Source organism: Oncorhynchus masou, chromosome 18 (assembly GCF_036934945.1).
Source record: "Oncorhynchus masou masou isolate Uvic2021 chromosome 18, UVic_Omas_1.1, whole genome shotgun sequence".
NCBI classification, from domain to species: Eukaryota; Metazoa; Chordata; class Actinopteri; order Salmoniformes; family Salmonidae; genus Oncorhynchus; species Oncorhynchus masou.
In genome coordinates this window covers 65,191,260-65,214,744 of record NC_088229.1, presented here as the reverse complement: position 1 = coordinate 65,214,744, position 23,485 = coordinate 65,191,260, and the positions used below count along the sequence as shown (strand labels likewise).

Here is a 23,485-nt window from a genome sequence, read left to right as displayed (position 1 = left end):
TAAGTATCTAAAGAGAAAGCAACCTATAACTTACATCAAAGAAACAGTTAACTACTATAACTGTTAGGATAAATAATCTCCTCAAGTTAATAAACATATATATTTTACACTTCTCATTTAGCAGTCGCTCTAATCCATTTTCGTACTGGTCCCCCGTGGGAATCGAACCCACAACCCTGGTGTTGCAAGCGCCATGCTCTACCAACTGAGTCACACATGTTCCTCGCTCTCACATTGGCCTTTGCTAGAATGTCTGCTTGTGTATTTGACAGGGAGCTGATGTGTGTATGGTATGAGTGTGTGTGTATGAGTGCGTGTGTATTACAGTACAAATGTGCATGTGTTCTACCATGGCCCGTCCAGTTCCAGTGGGCCTTGGCCCATGCTCTGGCACTCCCAGTGATGTGCCTCCCACACAGATGTTCTGTGGCCTCTGACCCCCAGCCCAGTCCAGCCTCGCTTAGCAGAGTGTGTGTGTGAGTGTGTTGGAGAGGGAGAGAGAAAGAATGATAGAGAGCGAGAGAAAGCCAGCGAGTGAAAGAAAGAGCGAGAAAGAGAGCAAGACAAAGAGCAAGTGAGAGAAAGAGCGAGCGAGAATGATAGATCATGATAGAGCGAGAGAATGATAGAGCGAGAGAGAATGAAACCGAGAGAGAGGGAGAGAGAATGAGAGAAAGAGCAAGCGAAAGAGAGAGAAAGAGAGCACGAGAGAGACAAAGAAAGAGCGAGAGAGAAAGAGCAAGAGAAAGAAAGAGCGAGAGAGGAAAAGAAAGCGAGAGAAAGAGTGAAAAAGAGCACGAGAGAGAGAATGAAACCGAGAAAGAAAGTAGGAGAGAGAGAATGAGAGAGAAAGAGGGAGGGAGAGAGACATGTTCTTGTTGTACTTCAGTAATTAAAGCTATAGTGTCTGGTCCAAGAAGCTCAGAAATTCAGGGAAACATCACAGTAAGTAAACAGGACATTGGAGCTACTTGAAAAATGAACACCGTGTCCAACCAGTCTCCATTCACTATACTCATGTAGTTTATACACAAGCAGGGAAATGTAATGAATGCACTGAAGTTTAATAGGGTTTGATCGTGATAGATACAGCATGTCAATCCTCTACGTTGACCTTCTTTCCATGCATCGTGACAGGACTGTGAAGTAGAAACAGTTATTTTCTCTCAAAGGAGTAATGAAGACAAACCTCTTGACAGTCTACTTTCTCTTCTCTCAAAGAAGGAATGCGGTAAAACTCCTGCCCGAGTAACCCCGCTCACCTGCGAGTATCTCCACTTCTGGCATTTGATGCTGTCGGGCTGTGGCAGGCCGGGCAGCAGCTTGTTCAGCTCCTCCAGGATGAGAGGCTCCACCTGCTCCTTTGCCTCCTCCAGGTGTTTGATACCAAAGGGAACACTGGTGTGAACCACCATGGAGGTACCGCACTCAGGGGATTCTGCACAGAAAGAAAGCACAGAACCATACCACCATGGATGGACTAACTCTGCTGACTTTGAACAGCACCACACATAGGCATAGCTAAGAACACAGTGCAGTTACGTTTACAATGCAGGACAGTAGAAGTATCAATAATTTAAAAATATATATTTTAAAGACATGTTATGTTTTGGCCACACTGATCATCAGAAACAACTTCTAAGACAGTGAACTCTTAAATTTCAGAGCTGAAAAGTAAAAGAAATATGAAATATAAATCCAAAACCCCTACGGAATGTGTCCTCAATAGTGGGTCATGAGAAGATTCGTTTTCATAAAGAACTAAGTCCTCAGATTTAAACAGCTGGAGATGGAAATAGCTAAGATGTTAAATAGAACCGAAAATCATCCTTGGCATCAAGATCGTTTCCCTAATCTGACAGCGGAATTCTTTGATAGGATTCTGACTCCAGGAAAAAAAGCACTTCCTTATCTCTGTCCTGATGTTTAATTAAGAGTTGCATGCCAATACCAAACGGGGGTCAAAACTGTGCACGCCGCCGACAACATACGTCATGGCTTTTTAATGAAACAGACTCCTGTACTCAGAATCCCCTGTTTCTGCTTAACTAATATGACCAGCTTGATTTGTTATGCAAATGTCTCCCTCAGTCAGAGTTTGATGTGTGTTGCATGTACAGGTACTGCCAAAATGGTAACGCGTCTTGAAGCTGTTCTGGCCACCACAAGCCAGAATAGCTTCAATGCGTCTTTGCATAGATTCTACAAGTGCCTGGAACTCTATTGGAGGGATGCGACGCCATAATTTGGTGTTTTGTTGGTGGCGGAAAACGCAGTCTCAGGTCCCGCTCCAGAATCTCCCATAAGTGTTCAATTGAGTTGAGATCTGGTGACTGAGGTTGGCGTATGGTTTACATCGTTTTCATGCTCATCAACCACTCGTACCCTGTGGATGGGGGCTTTGACATCCTATGGGGGCATAGCCATGGTATCCAAAATATTGGCCTGCCCAGCATTTCTATACATGACCCTAAGAATCATGGGATGTTAATTGCTTCATTACCTCAAGAACCACACCTTTGTAGAAGCACCTGGTTTCAATAGACTTTGTAACCCTCATTTCCTCAAGTGTTTCCTTTATTTTGGCAGTTACCAAAAACACAACATGCAGGTAACTGTACACACAACCGAAAGGCTTGTCGTCTGCTGTGGATCCGGCTGTGTGAAGATGACATCATGCAGGGAATGGACACAGTAAGGTCCTGTTTCTAATGACTGACAGACAACAAGCACAGACAGACAGGGCTCTGACCCATAAAGGACACTTTGCGTTGATTTATCGCGGCTGTACGTCGTGAAGTCATCTCTCTGATGAAATTGTCTTAAAACCATATTTAAACTGATTGCAGAGAACAATAGTTTACCACAGCAAATAAACACATCCCGCGATTGACTTGCCGGAGCGGGACACAGAGTTACCAGGTCAATAATCTCCTCCTGCTCGGTTAATTTTTAAAAAAAGCGGCAGAAGAGACCATGTCGTGTGACTGAGCATACACACAAACACAGTCTGCTGTTTTGTTTGGAGCTAAACTGGAGATGCTAAACTGACTTGTGGGAAACTAGGGAGCTGGGGATGCTAACTGTGGGGTCACAGAGACTCTACAGCACACATTCACTGGGGTCTAACTTTTGTCCAGTGGGCCATTCTGGGTTGGCTCATGGATAAGAGAGACACTCTAACCAGTGTTTGGCATCACTGTGCCCAGGCAAAGGGCCAGCTAGAGAGAGAAAATGAGAGCGGGAGAGAAAGAGGAAGACAAACAAAGAGAAAGACAGAAAGAGGTGCGAAACCCAAACAGCGTATCCTGTGTGGAGGATATTTGTTGTCATGGTGACTGAACCCAAAGATGACTGTTTCACCCTGATCACTTGAGATGTGTCATTCCTAGAAGTGAGCTTTTGCATCTGCTGTTCTCCTCCAACAAAAAAATTCAGTTCAGATGGAGAGGGCAGAAATGGAGACAGAGACCATGTTAATATGACAGGGTTCTCCAACCCTGTTCCTGGAAAGCTACCCTCCTGTAGGTTTTCAATCCAACCCCAGTTGTAACTATCAAATCAATTGTTATGGTCACAAACATACGTAGCAGATGTTATTGCGGGTCTAGCGAAATGCTTGTGTTCTTAGCTCCAACAGTGCAGTAGTATCTAACAATACACGCATCTAAAAAGTAAAATAATGGAATTAAGAAATATTAGGATGGGCAATGTCGGAGTCCGGAATGTAATGGGATGTATAGACAATATGGACAGTATATAGAGTAAAAAATGTAGTATATCTGACGAATAGTATATGTACAGCGATTGTTAAATAGGAAAGGCCTCGACAGGAATACAGTATAGAAGAATGATGTGGGTGAAACAGTACTGTATGTAAATATTATTAAAGTGACCAGTGTTCCATGACTATGTGCATAGGGCAGCAGCCTCTAAGGTGCAGGGTAGAATAACTGGGTGGTCGCCACCTAGTAACAGTGTCTATGTTCAGGGCAGGGTACCGGGCTGAGCCTGGCAAGTGGTAACTATTTAAAACAGTCAGATGGCCTTCAGTCTCTCGGTCCCAGCTTTTATGCACCTGTACTGACCTTGCCTTCTGGATGGTAGAGGGGTTAACAGGCTGTGGCTCGGGTGGCTGAGGTCCTTGATCTTCTTGGCCTTCCTGTGACACCGGGTGCTGTAGACGTCCTGTAGGGCAGGCAGTGCGCTCCCGGTGATGCGTTGGGCAGACTGCACCACCCTCTGGAGAGCCCTACAGTTGCGGACGTTACAGTTGCTGTACCAGGCGGTGGTACAGCCCGACAAGATGCTCTCAATGGTGCATCTGTAGAAGTTTGTGAAGGTCTTAGGGGCCAAGCCAAATTTCTTCAGCCTCCTGAGGTTGGAGGCTGTTGCGCCTTCTTCACCACACTGTCTGTGTGGGTGGACCGTTTCAGAATGTCAGTGATGTGTACGTAGTTGAACTTGAAGCTTTTACCTTCTCCACTGTGGCCCCGTCGATGTGGATGGGGGAGTGCTCCCTCTTACAGTCTCCTGAAGTCCACGATCAGCTCCGTCCTACAGGACGGTATCTCTGTAGGAACTTACAGGACGGTATCGCTGTAGGAGCCTACAGGACGGTATCGCTGTAGGAGCCTACAGGACGGTATCGCTGTAGGAACTTACAGGACGGTATCGCTGTAGGAACTTACAGGACGGTATCGCTGTAGGAACTTACAGGACGGTATCGCTGTAGGAACTTACAGGACGGTATCGCTGTAGGAGCCTACAGGACGGTATCGCTGTAGGAGCCTACAGGACGGTATCGCTGTAGGAGCCTACAGGACGGTATCTCTGTAGGAATGGTGTTAGGCGAGCCCTGTTATAATATGTAGGATATGACACAGAGGAGATGGACAGAGGGCTCTTTTGAAATTCATATCTGACTGTGCAAGGCCATGGTATAAAATATTAGATTTTTTATGGTATATGGCACCACGAAAAGGTGTTTGAGTAGCTGGTATTAAGAGCTCACAATCAGTTATTGGTTGTTTTATACGTAAGTAGGTAGAGGCTGGCACCAACTCTGCTTCCGAGGTAGACGCAAGAGACTACCACGTTCACCAGGTAGAAAAACAAAGACAGGCTCCACTCAGAGCAATTTGGCAACAAAGTTATGCAGTGTGCAATTTGCATTGGTTAACTTACCTTTCCTTTATATGACACAGGGGGCCCATTGTCCTGTCCTGTGACCTGACACCTGTTCCCCTGGTCACAGCAAGCGCCCCGTTTTAGACCACTGCAGAGAGTTGGAGAGACACTCCACAGCTATTCCTTAAAGCGCCTCTCCTGCTCTCTGCATTCACAAGCTTTCAAAGGGCCATTCAGAAATAATCTGAGAGAAGTTTGCTTGCACACTACTACCTTGCTTAATCAGGCGGGAAGTGAGCTGGGAATGGTATCAAACCCATTGCCTACAGTAGTGACCTTGAGCAAGCTCCCCGGACACCCAGTGTGGCAGCCCCCCACAACTCTACAAAATACAGTGAGTTCGGAAAGTATTCAGACCCCATTACTTTTTCCACATTGTTACGTTACAATACAACCTTATTCTAAAATGGATTAAATAGTTTTTTCTCTGATTAATCTACACACAATGCCCCATAATGACAAAGCAAAATTCTGAAATTTTTGCTAATTTATATTTAAAAAAATAAAGACTGAAATATCACATCTACATAAGTATTCAGACCCTCTACTCAGTACTCGAAGCACTCAGTACTTGAAGCACCTTTGGCAGTGATTATAGCTTCAAGTCTCTTGGGTATGACACCACAAACTTGGCATAGCTGTATTTGGGGAGTTTCTCCCCTTCTTCTCTGCAGATCCTCAAGCTCTGTCAGGTTGGTTAGGGAATGTCGCTGAACATTTCTTTCTGGTCTCGCCAGAGATGTTCCATTGGGTTCAAGTCCAGGCTCTGGCTGGGCCACTCAAAGACATTTGGAGACTTGTCCAGAAGCCACTCCTACGTTGTCTTGGCTGTGTGCTATGGGTTGTTGTCCTGATGGAAGGTGAACCTTTGCCCCAGTCTGATGTCCTGAGCGCTCTAGAGTAGGTTTAAATCAAGGATCTCTCTGTTCTTTGCTCTGTTCATCTATCCCTCAATCCTGACTAGTCTCCCAGTCCCTGCTGCTGAAAGACATCCCCACAGCATGATGCTGCCACTACCACGCTTCATGGTAGGGATGGTGCCAGGTTTCCTCCAGACGTGAAAGCTTAGCATTCAGGCCAAAGAGTTGAATCTTGGTTTCATCAGACCAGAGAATCTTGTTTCTCATGGTCAGTCCTTTAGGTGACTTTAGGAAAACTCCAAGCTGGCTGTCTTGAGCCTTTTACTGAGGAGTGGCTTCCGTCTGGCCATGCTACAGTACCATAAAAGCCTGATTGGTGGAGGGCTGCAGAGACGATTGTCCTTGTGGAAGGTTCTCCCATCTCCACAGAGAAACTCTGGAGCTCTGCCAGAGTGACAATTGGGTTCTTGGTCACCTTCCTGACCAAGGCCCTTTTTCTCCGATTGCTCAGTTTGTCCGGGCGGCTGTCCGGAGTCTTGGTGGTTCCAAACTTCCATTTAAGAATGATGGAGGCCTTGGGGACCTTCAATGCTGCAGAAATGTTTTTGTACATTTATCCAGATCTGTGCCTCGACACAATCCTGTCTCGGAGCTCTAAGGACAGTTCCTTCGACCTCATCACTTGGTGTTTGCTCTGACATGGATTGCCAACTGTGGGAGCTCATATAGACAGGTGTGCGCCTTCCCAAATCATGCCCAATTAACTGAATTTAGCACAGGTGGACTCCAATCAAGTTGTAGAAACATCAAGGATGATCAATGGAAACAGGACCTGAGCACCTGAGTACAATTTTAAGTCTCATAGCAAAGGCTCTGAATATTTATGTAAATGTATTTTTTTTCATAATTTAAAAAAAATAATTTCTTAAAAATGCAAAAACCTGTTTTCGTTTTGTTATTATGTGGTATTGTGATGTCATTATGGGGTATATTGTGTATAGATTGATTAAATACATTGACGAGGACCATTTTAGAATAAGGGTGTAACGTAACAAAAATGTGGAAAAAGTCAAGTATGTGTATGTTTGTGTGTCTTTAGGAGGGGTTGGGATAAAAATCTAAATGTACATATTTCAGTTGGACCTTGTGTGGAATTGACCAATGAAGTGATCTTTATCTTAATCCCCCCTTCCCCCGTACCGTGAGACATCCATGTCTTCATCACTGGAGAAGACAAAAAGGTTGAGTTTGATATCATTTACAAGCTTCAAAACATGGCTGTGAAACAAGGTAAACATTTCTGTAAACAAAAAAACATTAACCTTGAACATCAATTACCTAAAAACACATAAAAAAAAATCGATACATTTTTATATAAACTGAGGTATTTGTGTCGTGCCCACCATTGTTTGAGACACAGCATACTCTTGAATATAGGGTGGGTGTCATGTTTTGGCTGATAAAAGTACTCAAATAGGGAATTTATAGTTTCAAAATGGTAGCACGAAGATGGTTGGAGGTCCACACATCAGAGAATGTTGGCTTGAATGGAAATATCAGTTAAAAAAAAAATTATACTGTCAATCTTCCATAGGAAACCTATTGAAATCAAAGACACAGATAACAAAATATGCATTCCTATTTAACTTGGCATTCGCCAGTGGGTGGACCAGAAATCCACCTTTGTGGTAGTAATTGTGAGATAAAACTTTGATTCAAATAACATTTCAATGATGTACCAACTAAATGATACTGGTCTGAAAGTAGATTTCAATTCTATGAATTCTATTTCTATGATTGAATTGACACCAACCCTTTATTCAAGAGTATGTTGGGTCTTAACAGATGGCGGGCACCACAAACACCTCAGATTATGTCAAATAGGGTATAAACTACATATGTATAACAACAAATAAATAAATATATATAGAAAAAGCCATTTAAAAATGTTCTTTTTTAATTGATAAGGATTTAAAAAATACAAAAACTTTTTTTCAAGGAATTAGAAAATACTTTGACAACACTAAGAATTGAAATGATATAAAACTCAACCGTTTCTATTTTCCAGTGAGGAAGACATGGATGTCTCATGGTATGGTAGCAACATGGGTCAACTTTAAGCACCTTTATGTTTTGGGATTCAGGTCAAAAAAGTCAGTTTATGAACACTTCTATGATGGGCAAATATGTACGGAAAATTTTATTTTTTGTTTGTTTGTCTACTATTCTTGTGGGGACTTCTGGTCCCCACAAGTATAGTTAAACATGTCCACACACACACACAAATACATATATTTCTCTCTCTGAAACACACACACACAAACCCCTCCAAGTGTGATATAAGAGGATGTTGTTCCTTCTTATAGCAGCCGAGAGGCAGTGGTTTTGTAGCAGAAATCAGAGCTGTTAATGAAGGCTGGTACATGTGTGTGTTCGCAGAAGCCTGACCTCAGGGTCTGTGCTCCCCTGCTCAGCGTCTAATGCATCTCCCTCCTGTGTTCCATCAGTAATGAAGCCTGACTACCAATGGACTGACTGGGCAAGCCCAGCACTCAGGGAGCCAATCAAATAATTAGGACTATGGAGGGTCTCCCCCCAGCATCATCAAAAAAGGTTGAGTTTGAATGAAACCGTCACAACTTGTATATTGGGATTTTGAATGTACACAAAATGCAGCTTCATAAAGTCCAGGAAGAATCCAGTGGACTGAAGGCAGAAGCTGGCATGGAAAGTTACATGCCTGCTGAACAGTGGTACTCAATTAGAGAGACATTCTGACGCATGCCTTCCAGAGAGGGAGAAAGAGAAGCAGAAAAGCAAACAGAAAGAGAGAGAGTCCGACAGAGGAAAAAGAGACTGAGTCAGACAGACAGACAGAAAGAGAGTGGTAGAACTGACCTAAATTGGCTTTTTATCGCCAATGGCGATGAAGCAAATATATATTTTATTTTAATTGATTAGGTATATAAAAAAAATCTGATTAATGCATAGCGGGGTAGGGTGAGAGGAGGCGGCAGAGAGAGAGACGGAGATAGAGAGAGGCAGAGAGAGAGAGGCAGAGAGAGAGAGAGAGACACACAGAGACATGGCAGAGAGAGAGGGAGAGAGACACACAGAGACAGACACACAGAGAGACATGGCAGCAATAAAATGGTAGCACTGACCTAAATTGCGCTTTTTATCGTCAATGGCGATGAAACGAATGCAGGGATTATTGGAGATGTACTTGGCGGCCCAGGGGACGTCGATGTGAGCCTGGGCTTTGTAGAAGAGGCCCAGCGCATAGCGCGACGAATAGCTCACCGCCTCAAGCTGCTGCCGCTGACTCTTCTCTAGCACTGCAGCATAGAGAAACAGAGGGACAATGTCAGGGTCTATACGCCTGTTAACATGCCAGTATCAGGTAGCCTAACCTGGACACACACAACCTACACTTACAATGAATACCACTGAGGTGATGGGACTGTGTACCAAAGTCTAGGTTCCAGTCAAGCTAATATTTCCCAGTATCAGGCTTCACTCATTCATCCCCACTGAGCCCTCAATGGGACATTAATGGCTCTACACAGTAGTCTACGAAACAGATCCGACAGAGGTTCGTTTGCGTGTCTCTCTACATAGTCAGATTGCGTAGACTGTGAAACCACTGTGGAGAGCCCTTCAGATGACATAGATTACATTTTCTTAAACGGATTTGATCCAAGCAGGTTTACAGCAGCGACATTAATGCAATCTTGAAAAAATAATTAAAATACTCTGCACGTTAGGCCCCAGTTATGATATGAATTATATTGTAACTTGACCCATATAAAAGTATGTCTAATGAGGTGCTCAGAGTATGATCATTGAGCAAGCATTCAGTCTACTGAGGCAAGACAGCTACCGCCTATCAGACCACATGCATAAGATTGGGTGCAACTAAACTAACATCCATTATTGCAAAGACTGAGTGGAGGGCAAAAAGAGGTTCTCTCCTTAGTTTATTTATAAGGGTTAGGATTTTTATTTTTTTAAATGCTGTTTCGTCTGGAACATCTGTTGTTTATTGGCCTCTGAAGCGTCAGCTTGGCCGTGCTTTAGTTATTTAGGGCCCCAGAGTGTAGAGCATATACAGGTCAAAGGTCAACGCTGTGGATTCTAATGCATTTTTCTACTAGACATGTTGGAAAGAAAGTCTTCTCATTTAGGCCAACAGTGGGTCCTAAGAAAAAGCAGCAAGTTAACTAACCCTATGGTCGTCTCTGGACGGTCCTAAACAAATACATGACTGAGGCGATTCCAGGAGAGTCAATATGGTGGGTAGAACGATGTCTCACTAAAGTTTACGTATGGCCGGTTGTGCGACATAGCCGTTCCTGAATCCGGACGACTAACAACAGGTCAATAGCAAATATATATTTTTAACTGCAAACAAGATTTACCATGAAGGTAAAACAGGGACAAAGAGATAAAACATGAGTGAGGCTTACGAAGCCCATGAGCACATGTCATGTTAACATATTGCATAGTGCAAATAACAAGCACCACGTCTGTATGCTTAACATCCCAGTGACAAAAGCTATTAAATCAACAGAAAGAAAAATGATCCGCCCAGTAGTCACAATGCTGTAGTTTCACTACTGCACGGAACACTTGTAAATGGTCATCTAATTATCGCCACACCGAGCTGACGATGGGGGAATATGACAGTGCCAGTCACAAGGTCACATGACTTTCCCAGGATATGGCGCCTTTTCTCATTATCTGTGTCATCCAGGAACATCTGGCCCAGATTAGGCCCATGTAAATGTGGCTCTTGGTACGACCGGGCAATCTGCTGTAGCATCGCACAAACGCCTGGCCGGCGCACACGCACACACACACACACACACACACACACACACACACACACACACACACACACACACACACACACACACACACACAAAAAGGGGATAATGCAAAACCACTATCTGATATATATATATATATATGAGGCTTTCTGTTTCTCATGGATATTAAGCAAGCCCATTGTTAGCTGCTGTTTAAAGATTTCAGACACAGGCAGGGTGGGAACCAATCTAGTCAAAATATACCATTTGAGACAGAGTAAAGTCCCACACCAACTGTGGATTCAGTACTCTATTCCCAAACGCATTACGCTTAACTACAGTCAGACCCTGAGGTAACATTTGGTCATGGAAAATACTTGAATGACCTGAAGAGACAAACCTTTTGAAAGGCTTGTTCTACTGAGCGGTCAGCATTGGGGTCCACCTAAACCTCACTCACGGAGCTGTTTAAGATATAGCGCTAGTAGATCGGAGGGGAAAGAGAATTTCGGCTCAAAATGATCCTGAACAATGCTGCTTGTTCCAATGAGCTGTTCATGGAATCCTCAGACAGTCCTCCAGCCACGTGAAGGCTGCTCCATTCCATCTCATTAACCTTTTTCTACTAAGTCTGACCTGATGAAGGCTCATTGAAGGTTCACTCATCCTGCTTTCTTCAGTGGTGTGGACTCCAGTGTTTTGTTGTGGGTGGCTGTGAGAGATGCCGTCCAATGTGACGATCATCTGGGGGGAGTTATTGTGTCCAGCGTACCAATTCTAGCACAGACGTCCAACAGGTTGTGGTAGGAACACATTTTGGTATGAACAAATATGGAACGGGTATGTGTGTCAAATAGCTTGTGTTCAGGCCTGTAAATATACAGTGCATTACAACATTCTGTAAAGATCTATGAGTTAAAGTCATCAAAACACTAGGAACCATTCCTTTCGATATCTATTCCTTTACTGACTAGGACACTCAATATTCATTCCGCACAACAAGACGATGACAGATAAATGTGCAAAAGGCTGGGGCCTCTTTGGTTCTCCAAGCAGAAGGGAGGGCCTCTCCAACCCCCTTCATTCACCACGAGACAGCACTACAACACACTCACACGTGCACATGCGCTCACACACACATGCTTGCACACACACGCCATCCTCGCACACACTTGTCACCACGGATCCCTCTGGGGTGGGGGTGCCTGCACTCTGTTTGTTCATACATTCCCTCAGGCCCTCTCTGCAGAGACCTGGCCAGCTGCCGTGGCAGGCCTGAGAGAGTGGCTCCCTCCAACCCTGGCAGCTTTGAACAAATGCTTTACAGCTCCTATAAAAACACATTCAGAGCATTTCTATATGATCACCTGTATGTGCCCGCACAGGTGTATGTGTGCAGATGAGAAGGTTCACATTTTCCAGCGTGGCTGTGGTGCAGTCAGTGTGGCTGCCACCGCTGTGTGTGTGCGCGCGCCAGTGGCCGCCCTGATCTTTGATATAGGAGTGGGCTTGCGTGCACTGCACACACACCGCTGAGACACGTGTTGACAAGAGAACCCTGGAGGCCCATACGTAGTCCTCTGAGATACAGATATGACACGGACACCTGGCAGAGCAACAGCCCCTTCCCTCCTAACGGAGGTCCTGGTGCCAGTGTGGGTTGGGCAGAGCTACAGCCCCTTCCCTCCTAACGGAGGTCCTGGTGCCAGCGACGGTTGGGCAGAGCTACAGCCCCTTCCCTCCTCACGGAGGTCCTGGTGCCAGTGTGGGTTGGGCAGAGCTACAGCCCCTTCCCTCCTAACGGAGGTCCTGGTGCCAGCGACGGTTGGGCAGAGCTAACAGTCCCCTTCCCTCCTCCTAACGGAACGGAGGTCCTGGTGCCAGCGACGGTTGGGCAGAGCAACAGCCCCTTCCCTCCTAACGGAGGTCCTGGTGCCAGTGTGGGTTGGGCAGAGCTACAGCCCCTTCCCTCCTAACGGAGGTCCTGGTGCCAGTGTGGGTTGGGCAGAGCTACAGCCCCTTCCCTCTTAACGGAGGTCCTGGTGCCAGTGTGGGTTGGGCAGAGCTAACAGCCCCTTACAGCCCCCCCTCCTCCTAACGGAGGTCCTGGTGCCAGTCCTGGTGGGTTGGGCAGAGCTACAGCCCCCCTTCCTCCTGGTGCCACGGAGGTCCTGGTGCCAGTGTGGGTTGGGCAGAGCCACAGCCCCTTCCCTCCTAACGGAGGTCCTGGTGCCAGTGACGGTTGGGCAGAGCTACAGTCCCCTTCCCTCCTCACGGAGGTCCTGGTGCCAGTGTGGGTTGGGCAGAGCAACAGCCCCTGGCAGAGCCACAGCCCCTTCCTCCACGGAGGTCCTGGTGCCAGTGTGGGTTGGGCAGAGCTACAGCCCCTTCCCTCCTCACGGAGGTCCTGGTGCCAGTGTGGGTTGGGCAGAGCAACAGCCCCTTCCCTCCTCACGGAGGTCCTGGTGCCAGTGTGGGTTGGGCAGAGCAACAGCCCCTTCCCTCCTCACGGAGGTCCTGGTGCCAGTGTGGGTTGGGCAGAGCAAGCCCCCTTCCCTCCTAACGGAGGTCCTGGTGCCAGCACGGTTTGCAGGCTACATTCTTCCTCCTAACGGAGGTCCTGGTGCCAGCGAGCCCCCTTCCTCCTAACGGAGGTCCTGGTGCCAGTGTGGGTTGGGCAGAGCAACAGCCCCTTCCCTCCTAACGGAGGTCCTGGTGCCAGTGTGGGTTGGGCAGAGCTACAGCCCCTTCCCTCCTAACGGAGTTCCTGGTGCCAGTGTGGGTTGGGCAGAGCAACAGCCCCTTCCCTCCTAACGGAGGTCCTGGTGCCAGCGACGGTTGGGCAAAGCTCTCAGCAGGAGCAGGGTCTCATCCAACCAGAGTCTCTCTGGGGCAACAGGCCCAAAGCTGTAGAGATGCATCTACTATAATACTGCCTTCTGTTCTATTTTCCTAAATGTGCAGAGAGTGGATACTCATTGGCTGAATGCACAGCACATATAGTATAGTAGCAAAGGTCAAACAAACAATTCCTTTAAAAATGCCCCTCAGGTATGCTTGACAGAGGTATTTAAATCACAATTGGGACTATCTATGGTCTATACCCCCCTACTTTAAGGATTCATGCCACCAGTCAATTACAATGGACCCTCAGGCTTATTGTCTGATGTGATGTGCTATCAATGCCTTAATTGCAATGCATTTCTTTATGAAAGAGGAAAAGGGAGGAGCTTTGTATAGTGAAGTGAAAGGTGGATGTGGAAGTTACAGTATCTATTGTCATCACCACAGTAAGGGAGGGAGGGGGGCATACTGGAAAGCTTGAAAGAAAAAAAAGCTTCCACTCGAACGCGTGCTCAATGTTAAGGTCATGGTCCATGGCAAACAAATAGCACACAGAGCTTCCTTATCTAGGTCTGTGTGTTATGATACCTACCAATGTCATCCATGGTTGACCACAGAAAGCCTTCAACCCCATTCAAATACATTTGAAAGAATTCTAACCTAATTTCAACATGAGGTGCTCAGAAGACACGCAGTGGTTACAATTAGGAAGAAATACATTGCACATATGTACATTGATGTATGGTCAACTGGGACATGCAGTGAATGCACATCACAACATTTCACTCGTGAAACATCCTATGAAGGATACAACGCATCCTTGGGAAAATGTCAAATTGCATTTCCTCCTTTCCTCACGTCCTCTCTCCTCGCCTCGTCCTCCAAACCCATTGGATGAGAAGGTCAGAGGGGAGGGATCTCTAACCTTCTCATCCAATGTGTTTTGAGGCGGCGAGAAGACGTGAGCAATCTGGGAAATGCAATTCAGATTCTCCCCTGCTCCCTTCTCCTGTGTCCACTTGTCCTCTAGTCAGATAGGAGACATGCTCCCCTCACGTCGCCATCCCCAGAGGAAACCGCTTCGTCCCTCCACGTCGCAATCTCTTTTCACCTAATTGCATTTTTTTGTCAAACCTTGTAAAGGATCTGTGCGGGCAGCGGAGCGGCAGCCATGAGGAGTCACGTTGCAAGGCCCGGTTACACATCATAAACAGCAATGCCTCTTCCCCATCTGGCAGGGGCAAGGCTGTAAAAGAGAAAGTTATTGTGAAACATGCTCGACAGCTCACATCCAATCAATGGGGAGTAAAAGGGAGAGAAAGAGAGCGGAGGAAGAGGAACGTGCAGGCCAGGCATTTTCATATAAAATCCCAAAGTTCAATAGTTAGATGCATAAATATCATACCCCCCAAAAAACGCTAACCACTCCTGTCATTGGTAATGGTGGTATGCTCTTTCTCTTTCATCATTATTCATGATTATCCGTAATTATGGTAGCATCCACATTGTGTTTAAAAACATATTCTATTCTTATTTACAATAAAGGTGACTCCAAAATGACAATACATTATTTACCATTCATTTATATTGGGCGCAGCATGTTCTGAAACTACCTAAATAAACTGCAAATACATCCATCAAGGCTGTAGAGTCAGAAGCTTGATGTAGTCATTGCATGCTAGGAACATGGGACCAAATACTAAACTGTTGACTACTTTAATACACAAGTGAATTTGTCCAAATACTGGACACCTTCAAATGGGGGGGGACGGGGACGGGACTAGATACATAACATGCTTTCATTTCTAAACGGTAAATCAGGTAAGAATGAAAAAGACATAAAGTGTGACATTCCGTACTTTCGCCTCATACGAAACATGATCTCAAATCCAAAATGCTGGAGAATAGAGACAAATTAAAATATTTACCTTCACTGTCCAAATAAATACATAGGGGAGTGTATACAGCATTTTTAACTCACTGCGTCAGGGTGCTAGCCAGCCATGCTACATAAAGTCTGCTCTGGGCCAGATTTATAGGCCCTGCAGCCTGGGCCAAGGAACCAGAGAGAACTGCAGCCCTGCATTGCTGTTGCTGGACTCCAAATGAATGTGTAGTATGAGCAGGGTGTGTGTACAGGTGGGAACTGTTCATCACTACAGGTCTACGGAGGAGTCAGGAGTCTAGTTCCCTAAACGTACTACTGCCACACTCAAGGTGGGTGTTTCCCCCCTAAAACCACAGGTTTAGGATCAGATGACCCTAAATAGTCCTAACTTTACCAATTAATGGAATGAAACACAGACCTGGCTTGACTAGTGATTTGGGGGGGGGGGGTGCTGCAGACAGAGCTAACGTCACGGTGCTCTCTGAGGATCCTAGCTAAGTCCATTACTAAGGAGGAGAACCTGACATCCAGTCTAGGTGGTGACAGTCACCATGAACATCATATTTGACGAGGTTCGACACCTGCTGCTGGCTAATGGGCTGAGATGTGTCACTACACAGGGAGATAGAGACAGAAGAGGGGACAGGGAAACGGAGTGTCCTTCATCTATGAGGAACATATAGAGGATAATCTGAGAAGATCCTTGTACGTCCCTCTCACTATAACAAGGATGTTCTGTCCACCAGCAACTCTATAATAAAGGGCTGGCAAGAACAAAAGGAAGGCTAACCCATACAGGTGTAGGATCTTACATTTCAGACAGTTCGCTAAAGCAGGAAAATAATCCTGCAGCAACAGGAAATGTGAATTATTACGTGGATTATAATTATTGGAAATGTATACATTTTTTTGTATGGGAACGTCAAGTCTGCAATTTCAAAGTAGAAATTACAAACTTCAGAAGCCTTTTTAAACCTCAAATACACAGGGTGATCAAATTAAGATCCTACATCTGTAGAACAGCATAGTGAGATGACAACACTACAAATACACTGACCACATCCACAGGCCTGTTAACACATACTTAGGTGTCAAACCATGCAGACTCTTTCCTTCAGAGTGTATTATAAAGTGTGACAACAGTTCAGTAATAAAGGTTTGATAGGATGGAAAAACGAAGCACATCATCTCTGTGGTGTCCACACACTGTGCCATGCTTAATTTAAAAAGCAAGACGTAATACGCAAAGAATGAGCTGAGCCACAAAAACCAAGTACTCAATGAAAAGAGCTACATTAAGTACTGACAGACTCTCACCTGTAAGAGTGTTTATTCACCAAAGCATCAGAGTCTGCTTATTTGAAAAACAGGGGTGGTGGGAGATTTTTTTTCTTCACGTTAGTATTGTTTAAAAATTGACATTGTTGCGAGCGAACACAAACGTTTGAATGGGTCGCAACACTACTCCCATCCATTCTCCATTGTTCCCAGCCAGGACCTGGTCTTTAGCCATTTCCCTAGGGGGGCTCGGGTCCGGTACCATGGCAACGCATTGAAAAGTTATTCAGCTCTAGCTGCACCGTTCCCCCAAGTTATGATCTCTCAGCCCTTTAAAGGTTGATTTAATATTTGCCTGAGAGGTTTTGGACGGCATCCTGTTAGTTAGAAGGAAAGGGAGGTTGTTTTGCTAACCTTTAATGCACTTGTACATGAACTGTGTCCGACAATAAGTACAATATTTATTGGGTAGGGTGAGTCATTGGCGTGCGTAGGGAGGGGGGAGGAGACGGGGCGGTCAGCGGCTCAGCACTGAGTGTCTGTCAGTGGTCAGAAAGCCCCCACACAGGAGCGACCAAGCTCCGTCATTAGCCCAGTTTCCTAATGGATCCCATTTGAGCCCTAATTTGTTGGAATAACAATGTCGTAGAGGATATATTTTAGGAAGGGGGCCAAATTACGTTTCCAACTGCAGCACGCATCTAGACACGGGTCAGATTAGAGAAGTTCTACAGAGAGAATGAGGTAGTGTGTTGGCCAGACAGAGGAGACATGTCTGTGCTGAATGAAGTAGCCCATTAGAATAGGTCAGAATCTCTCATTCAATCATTATTTATCATCTCAGACTGTTTGGCTTGCTTCTGTTTGTGTGTCTTTTTCATTATTAAAAAGACAATTCCCAGACAAAGGTCTCTGAGAGCCAAGCCAGTAATTGACTCTGCTGCTACTCATCACAACAAAGATCCACGTTCAGCGACCACCTTCCTTTCCCGAGCCACAGAGTCAGACTAGAGACCTGAGCGGCCAACATATCGACCGCTCTGGACATTCATACATCCGCTCTCTCTCGGTAGTGTGCATCTTGCTTCATCAAATCTGTAAATTAAAACTTCAGGCATCTTTACCTCTGGGGTGATGCATGGAGGACGGTGAGGAAAAGTAGATCAGATTTTCACTGACTCCTCCACAGCTGCAGTCTACTTTTAAAGCCCACGTTTTCAGGGATGTTTTCTAATGCATTTGCTGGAGGGGCTTTTGTCTCTTGCTGCAAACAAACAAGCCCCTTTGTGAAGCCAGGCACATGAAGATAGCTTGCTCTGATGTGTGATTGTGATTTTTTAAATTTTATGGGATGAACAGAACAGCGCAGGGCAACAGCGTTTTGGATTCATTTCAGAGATAGCGTGTATGTAATTCTGTCCCAAACAGAAACATTTAGAGCGACAACCTGCAGGCTCCAGGTCTGACATCAAGCCAGAGTGGTTATTTTAAGCAGAGAGGGAGTAAAAATGTGCCAGTTCCACTGTATTTTAGGGGAGCTTCACTTGTCCTGACCAGCCAAACCTATACATACTGCCCAAGCTACTCATATGGTTATCGCATCATTCAAACTGAAACAGAAAGGTAGCTTTATTTTTGACTTTGAACTGGGCTGATGGATAGCTACCAAGTACATTCATAATGGTTGCAGTAGTTCCTATAGATGACTCATATTTAGTAGGCTACCTGCGGAACTCCCTCTCCTCTCTGTAGAAGCCACTGCTGCAGAGTCAGGGTGCTGCAGAACAGAATAAAAACAGAACAGGAAATCAATATGCCCCATTTCAAAATACACAACAGTTCCTCTACGAATGAAAGCCGTTGGCACAACTGGGGGAGTAGAAAATAATCTACTTAGTCAAATTCAGCCAGTGAGTTGGGAAATTGAGAATTGCGTACCACCCATTTAGTACAGAGCCTTGGCTGACATCTATACAACCCCTGCGTTTGGTGCTGTTCTATCGATGACATCTGTGCACACTGGCAGGCTTGTGAAACCATTAGCTGCCATATAACCAAGGCACCATGCTCTGCACAGCAGAGTCCTGTGAGATATGTGGCCATAGCTTCTATTTTGAATAAAAGGGCTGGTAGGTAGAAGTCAGTGGAGGCTGCTGATGGGACAACGGCTCTTTAACGGCCAGAACAGAGCAAATGGAATGGCAACAAAACGCATGAAAATCATGCATTTGATACCACTCCACTAATTCCACTCGTCATTACCACGAGCCCGTTCTCCCCAATTAAGGTGCCACCAACCTCCTGTGGTAGAAGGCTGTGGCCATACTTTGTGGGACTTACGGGTGAGCTACAGTATGTATGCAAGTTGGGTTGACACGTTGAGTGAGTGTGAAATGTTTCAACCCAGGTGATAAGAGACGTGCATCATCACAGGTTTCCACCTCCGCTACACCTGTAAAACGTCTTCATCAGTGAGAAACCACTAAACCATTAAATTATACTCATTTCATTACCCTTAATAAGCAACAGCAAGTCCATTCTATATTTTCACATGCACTTGCAATGCAAAACAAAGCTGTGAAAATAGAGTTACTACTGGAAACAATCTGTGAGTGTGATTTAAAATGATGTGCATGCATGCACATTAGTTTGGGGTCACTTAGAAATGTCCTTGTTTTTCAAAGAAAAACATTTGTTGTCCATTAAAAAACATCAATTTGATCAGAAATACAGTGCAGACATTGCTAATGTTGTAAATGACTATTGGAACAGCCTTCATTTCTCAGACGAGTTTCAGAAGAAAGCTTTTTTCTAGCCATTTTGAGCCTGTAATCGAACCCACAAATGCTGATGCTCCAGATACTTAACTAGTCTAAAGAAGGCCAGTTTTATTGTTTTAATCAGCATAACAGTTTTCAGCTGTGCTAACAATTGCAACAGGTTTTTTTAATGATCAATTAGCCTTCTAAAATGATAAACTTGGATTAGCTATCACAACGTAATAATAATGGGCCTCTCTGTAATGGGCCTCTCTGTATGCCTATGTAGATATTCCATTAAAAAAAATACACATTTGCCATTTCCAGCTACAATAGTCATTTATAACATTAACAATGTCTACACTGTATTTCTGATCAATTTGCTGTTATTTTAATGGACAAAAAAAGTAGTAATTTTCTTTACAAAACAAGGACATTTCTAAGTGACCCCAAACGTTTGAACGGTAGTGTACATGCATACAGAAAATATACTGTAGCCTACACCCTAGCACCATCAAGTCCTCAACATATATTCTGACACATACTGCATATTGCACATCTCTGTCCCCTCTATGATGTGCATTTGTAAGATGACATAGAGCAGGCAGGAAATAAGCAATGCGTCTCTGACAGTAATCTGAGAGAACGATTGCATCATTTCTTCACGCCAGATTGACGGGCTGCCAGCATTTCAAACTCAAAGTAGACAACCATCGGCCCTAAACCCTCAGCCCTTGAATGACGTTTTACATCGTCACATCCAAGTGTACCTTAAATGTCCCTTGCCCAAGCGAGGTAGTGTGATGGTGAGAGAGGCAACATCCTTGGAGGAAGTCTTGAAGTTGTTCTTAAAAACAACCAACCTAAAGCTACGAATGTACCGAGTAAGCTAACAAATCTAGCTAGCATTCCTGTCAGGTAGCTAGGTACAGTTACCTATAGCTGGCTAGCTAGTTTTATAGTTAGGTCATTTATTCCAATATATTAGCAAGCTAGCTTCATACTTTTTTCTGACATGCCGAAAATACAACATTGTTGATTAAATTTGACACTTCACGGCCACCAGAGTTTGACATGTGACTACAGTTCATTGAATTGTGTGTCATGTCAACCCCGCAAGTGACCATGGTTGTTCATTCGCTCCGTTGAGCTAAATCGAGGGCCGAGGGGGCAACGTTAGTAAATTGGACCTCCACTTAAGATGGCAATCAAACTGCATCCAGTTTCGACAGGGATTCCCCTGAGGGAAAGTGGTTGGCGCAATGGCTGAGGCGGTAATTATAATAATGTGTTTGGACTTCAACATCAGCCTTAGGTCTACACAAGAGTACAGTCAAAATATAAAGATGTACCTGTTCAATGGATACAACTGCATAAATAACTAAGGGTATGATCGTTTCAACTTTGAATAAACCAAAAATGTGCAATATGGCCTTGCAAATACTATTCATCTCAAACTATCAAAGCCACAAATCAAACCCAGCTGCCAAAAAGATACATTGCCACACAAACAAGGCGAGCCTGCCAAGAAGAGTTTGTAATTTCATAAGATCTTAACAAGAATGATGTTTGTCAATATCAGCCTGGTGTGGGAGCCAAATAAGAGAATTGGACATGAGGGTTAAAATAATGGGAAGTGAGTGACTGCCTGAAATGCTTTCTCCATAATGCTCCCCCCTCTGCTCTATGCTGCAGTCCTGGTTCTATTCTGCTGTAATTATCTGTGGCTATCTGCAGCTCAGGGAAAATCAAAGCAGTGGCCTAATGCCTCTCAGCACAGTGCTGTGCAACAGGAGTGACCAGACAGGACGGATGATGTCATCGGAGAAAGGAGAGGAGACTGCTGGGATCCATAGGAAGTGAAGTCCAGCCAGCGGGACAGATGATGGAGGGATGAATGGAGGGAGAGAGATCAGTTCAAGCCCCAATGACACAGCCTATGGGTAATAATAGCCACCAGTCTGTTGAGGAAATCTGACGCGGTAGTTTAGGGAGAGCGGAGGTGAAAATGCTGTGAACCTGCAAGGATGTCATAAAGTACAGTCGAGTGGCTTATGATTCACAGCTTGGTGGAGGCATGCTATAATTTCTCTGCAAAAATAGTTGGGCCTTGGCTTAGAGGGAGCTGGAGAGGACCAAGTGCACTTTGATCTCGTGGATCTGTGGCTAATTGGTTTGACCGACGATAACACCAGTGCAAAGGGGAAGGGAGTGGCTACACACTGAAACTTTGATATAAGTTCTGTAGAAGCAATGAGCGGTTCTACAGATGCACCATTGAGAGCATCCTTTCGGGCCGCATCACCCCCTGGTACGACAATTGCACCATCCGCTACAGCAGGGCTCTCCAAAGGGTGGTGCGGTTAGCCCAATAAAATCCCTGGGGCACACTGGCAGCCCTCCAGGACATCTACAGCACCCAGTGTCACAGGAAGGCCAACAAGGTCAAGGACTTCAGACATCCAAAACTGCACCTTTATCTCTGTTCTTTGATAAGGTCAGAAAATAAACTACCAGTTAGTCTCTCGCCAACTCACTACATGGCCAAAAGTATGTTGACACCTCTTCAAATTAGTGGACTCGGCTATTTGACGCACAGCCGTTGCTTTATACGCCGACAGGTTTATAAAATCGAGCACTCCATAGACCAACATTGGCAATCTCTATAGACAAACATTGGCAGAATAAGAGCCCGTCATAGGATGCCACCTTTCTAACAAGTCAGTTCATCAAGTTTCCGCCCTGCTAGAACTGCCCCGGTCAAATGTACGTGCTGTTATTGTGAAGTGGAAATGTGTAGGAGCAATAACGGCTCAGCCGTGAAGTGGTAGACCACACAAGCTCACAGAACGGGACCGCTGAGTGTGGAAGCACAAAAAGTGTCCGTCCTTGGTCGCAACACTCACTAGTGAGTTCCAAACTTCCTCTGGAAGCAACATCAGCACAATAACTGTTCGTTGGGAGCTTCATGAAATGGGTTTACATAGCCAAGTAGCTGCACACAAACCTAAGATAACCATACGCAATGCCAAGCGTCGGCTGGAGTGGTGTAAAGCTCGCCGCCATTGGACTCTGGATTAGTGGAAACATGTTCTCTGCAGTGATGAATCACACTTCACTATCTGGCAGTCCGATGGACTAATCTGGGTTTGGCAGATGCCAGGAAAACGCTACCTGCCACAATGCATAGTGCCAACTGTAAAGCTTGGTTGAGGAGGAATAATGGTCTGGGGCTGGTTTTCATGGTTCGGGGTAGTTCCAGTGAAGAGAAATCTTAACACTACAGCATACAATGACATTCTAGACAATTCTGTGCTTCCAACTTTGTAGCAACAGTTTGGGAAGGCCCTTTTCTGTTGCAGCATGACAATGCTCCCGTGCACAAAGCGAGGTCCATACAGACAGTTTGTCGAGATCGTTGTGGAAGAACTTGACTAGCCTGCACAGAGTCCTGACCTCAACCCCATCACACACCTTTGGGATGAATTGGAAAGTCGACTGCGAGCCAGGCCTATTCGCCCAGTGGCAGACCTCACTAATGTTCTTGTGGCTGAATGGAAGCAAGTCCCAGCAGCAAAGGGGGGCCAACTTCATATTAATCCCCATGATTTTGGAATGAGGTGTTCGATGAGATGTTGTCCATATACTTATGGCCATGTAGTGTACTTTTAACGCTTCCTAAAATCAGAATGATCATAGTGAAAAGTGTTTTAGTTCCGTGGTCAAGGAATTCTTTCCAGACCAGCTTGAAACACCAGGATCTTGTTTCCTTGGAGGAGTTTAAAGTTTGGTTGACTCACATTACTGAATGTGATCGTCATTAGGACTTGATGCGGTGGTACATATGATTGATTT

The 23,485-nt window shown here is 45.1% G+C and overlaps 1 protein-coding gene across 1 annotated transcript in view; it reads right to left on the bottom strand.

The window, feature by feature from the left end:
* The window catches only part of rnls (renalase, FAD-dependent amine oxidase), a 48,086-nt gene that overhangs the window by 4,090 nt on the left and 20,511 nt on the right, over window positions 1–23,485 (bottom strand). The window contains exons 5-6 of the mRNA XM_064924250.1: window positions 9,215–9,388; window positions 1,263–1,438 (exon numbers count right to left, since the gene is read on the bottom strand). Coding sequence (XP_064780322.1) covers window positions 1,263–1,438; window positions 9,215–9,388 — 350 coding nt within the window. The remainder of the gene's footprint in view (window positions 1–1,262; window positions 1,439–9,214; window positions 9,389–23,485) is intronic.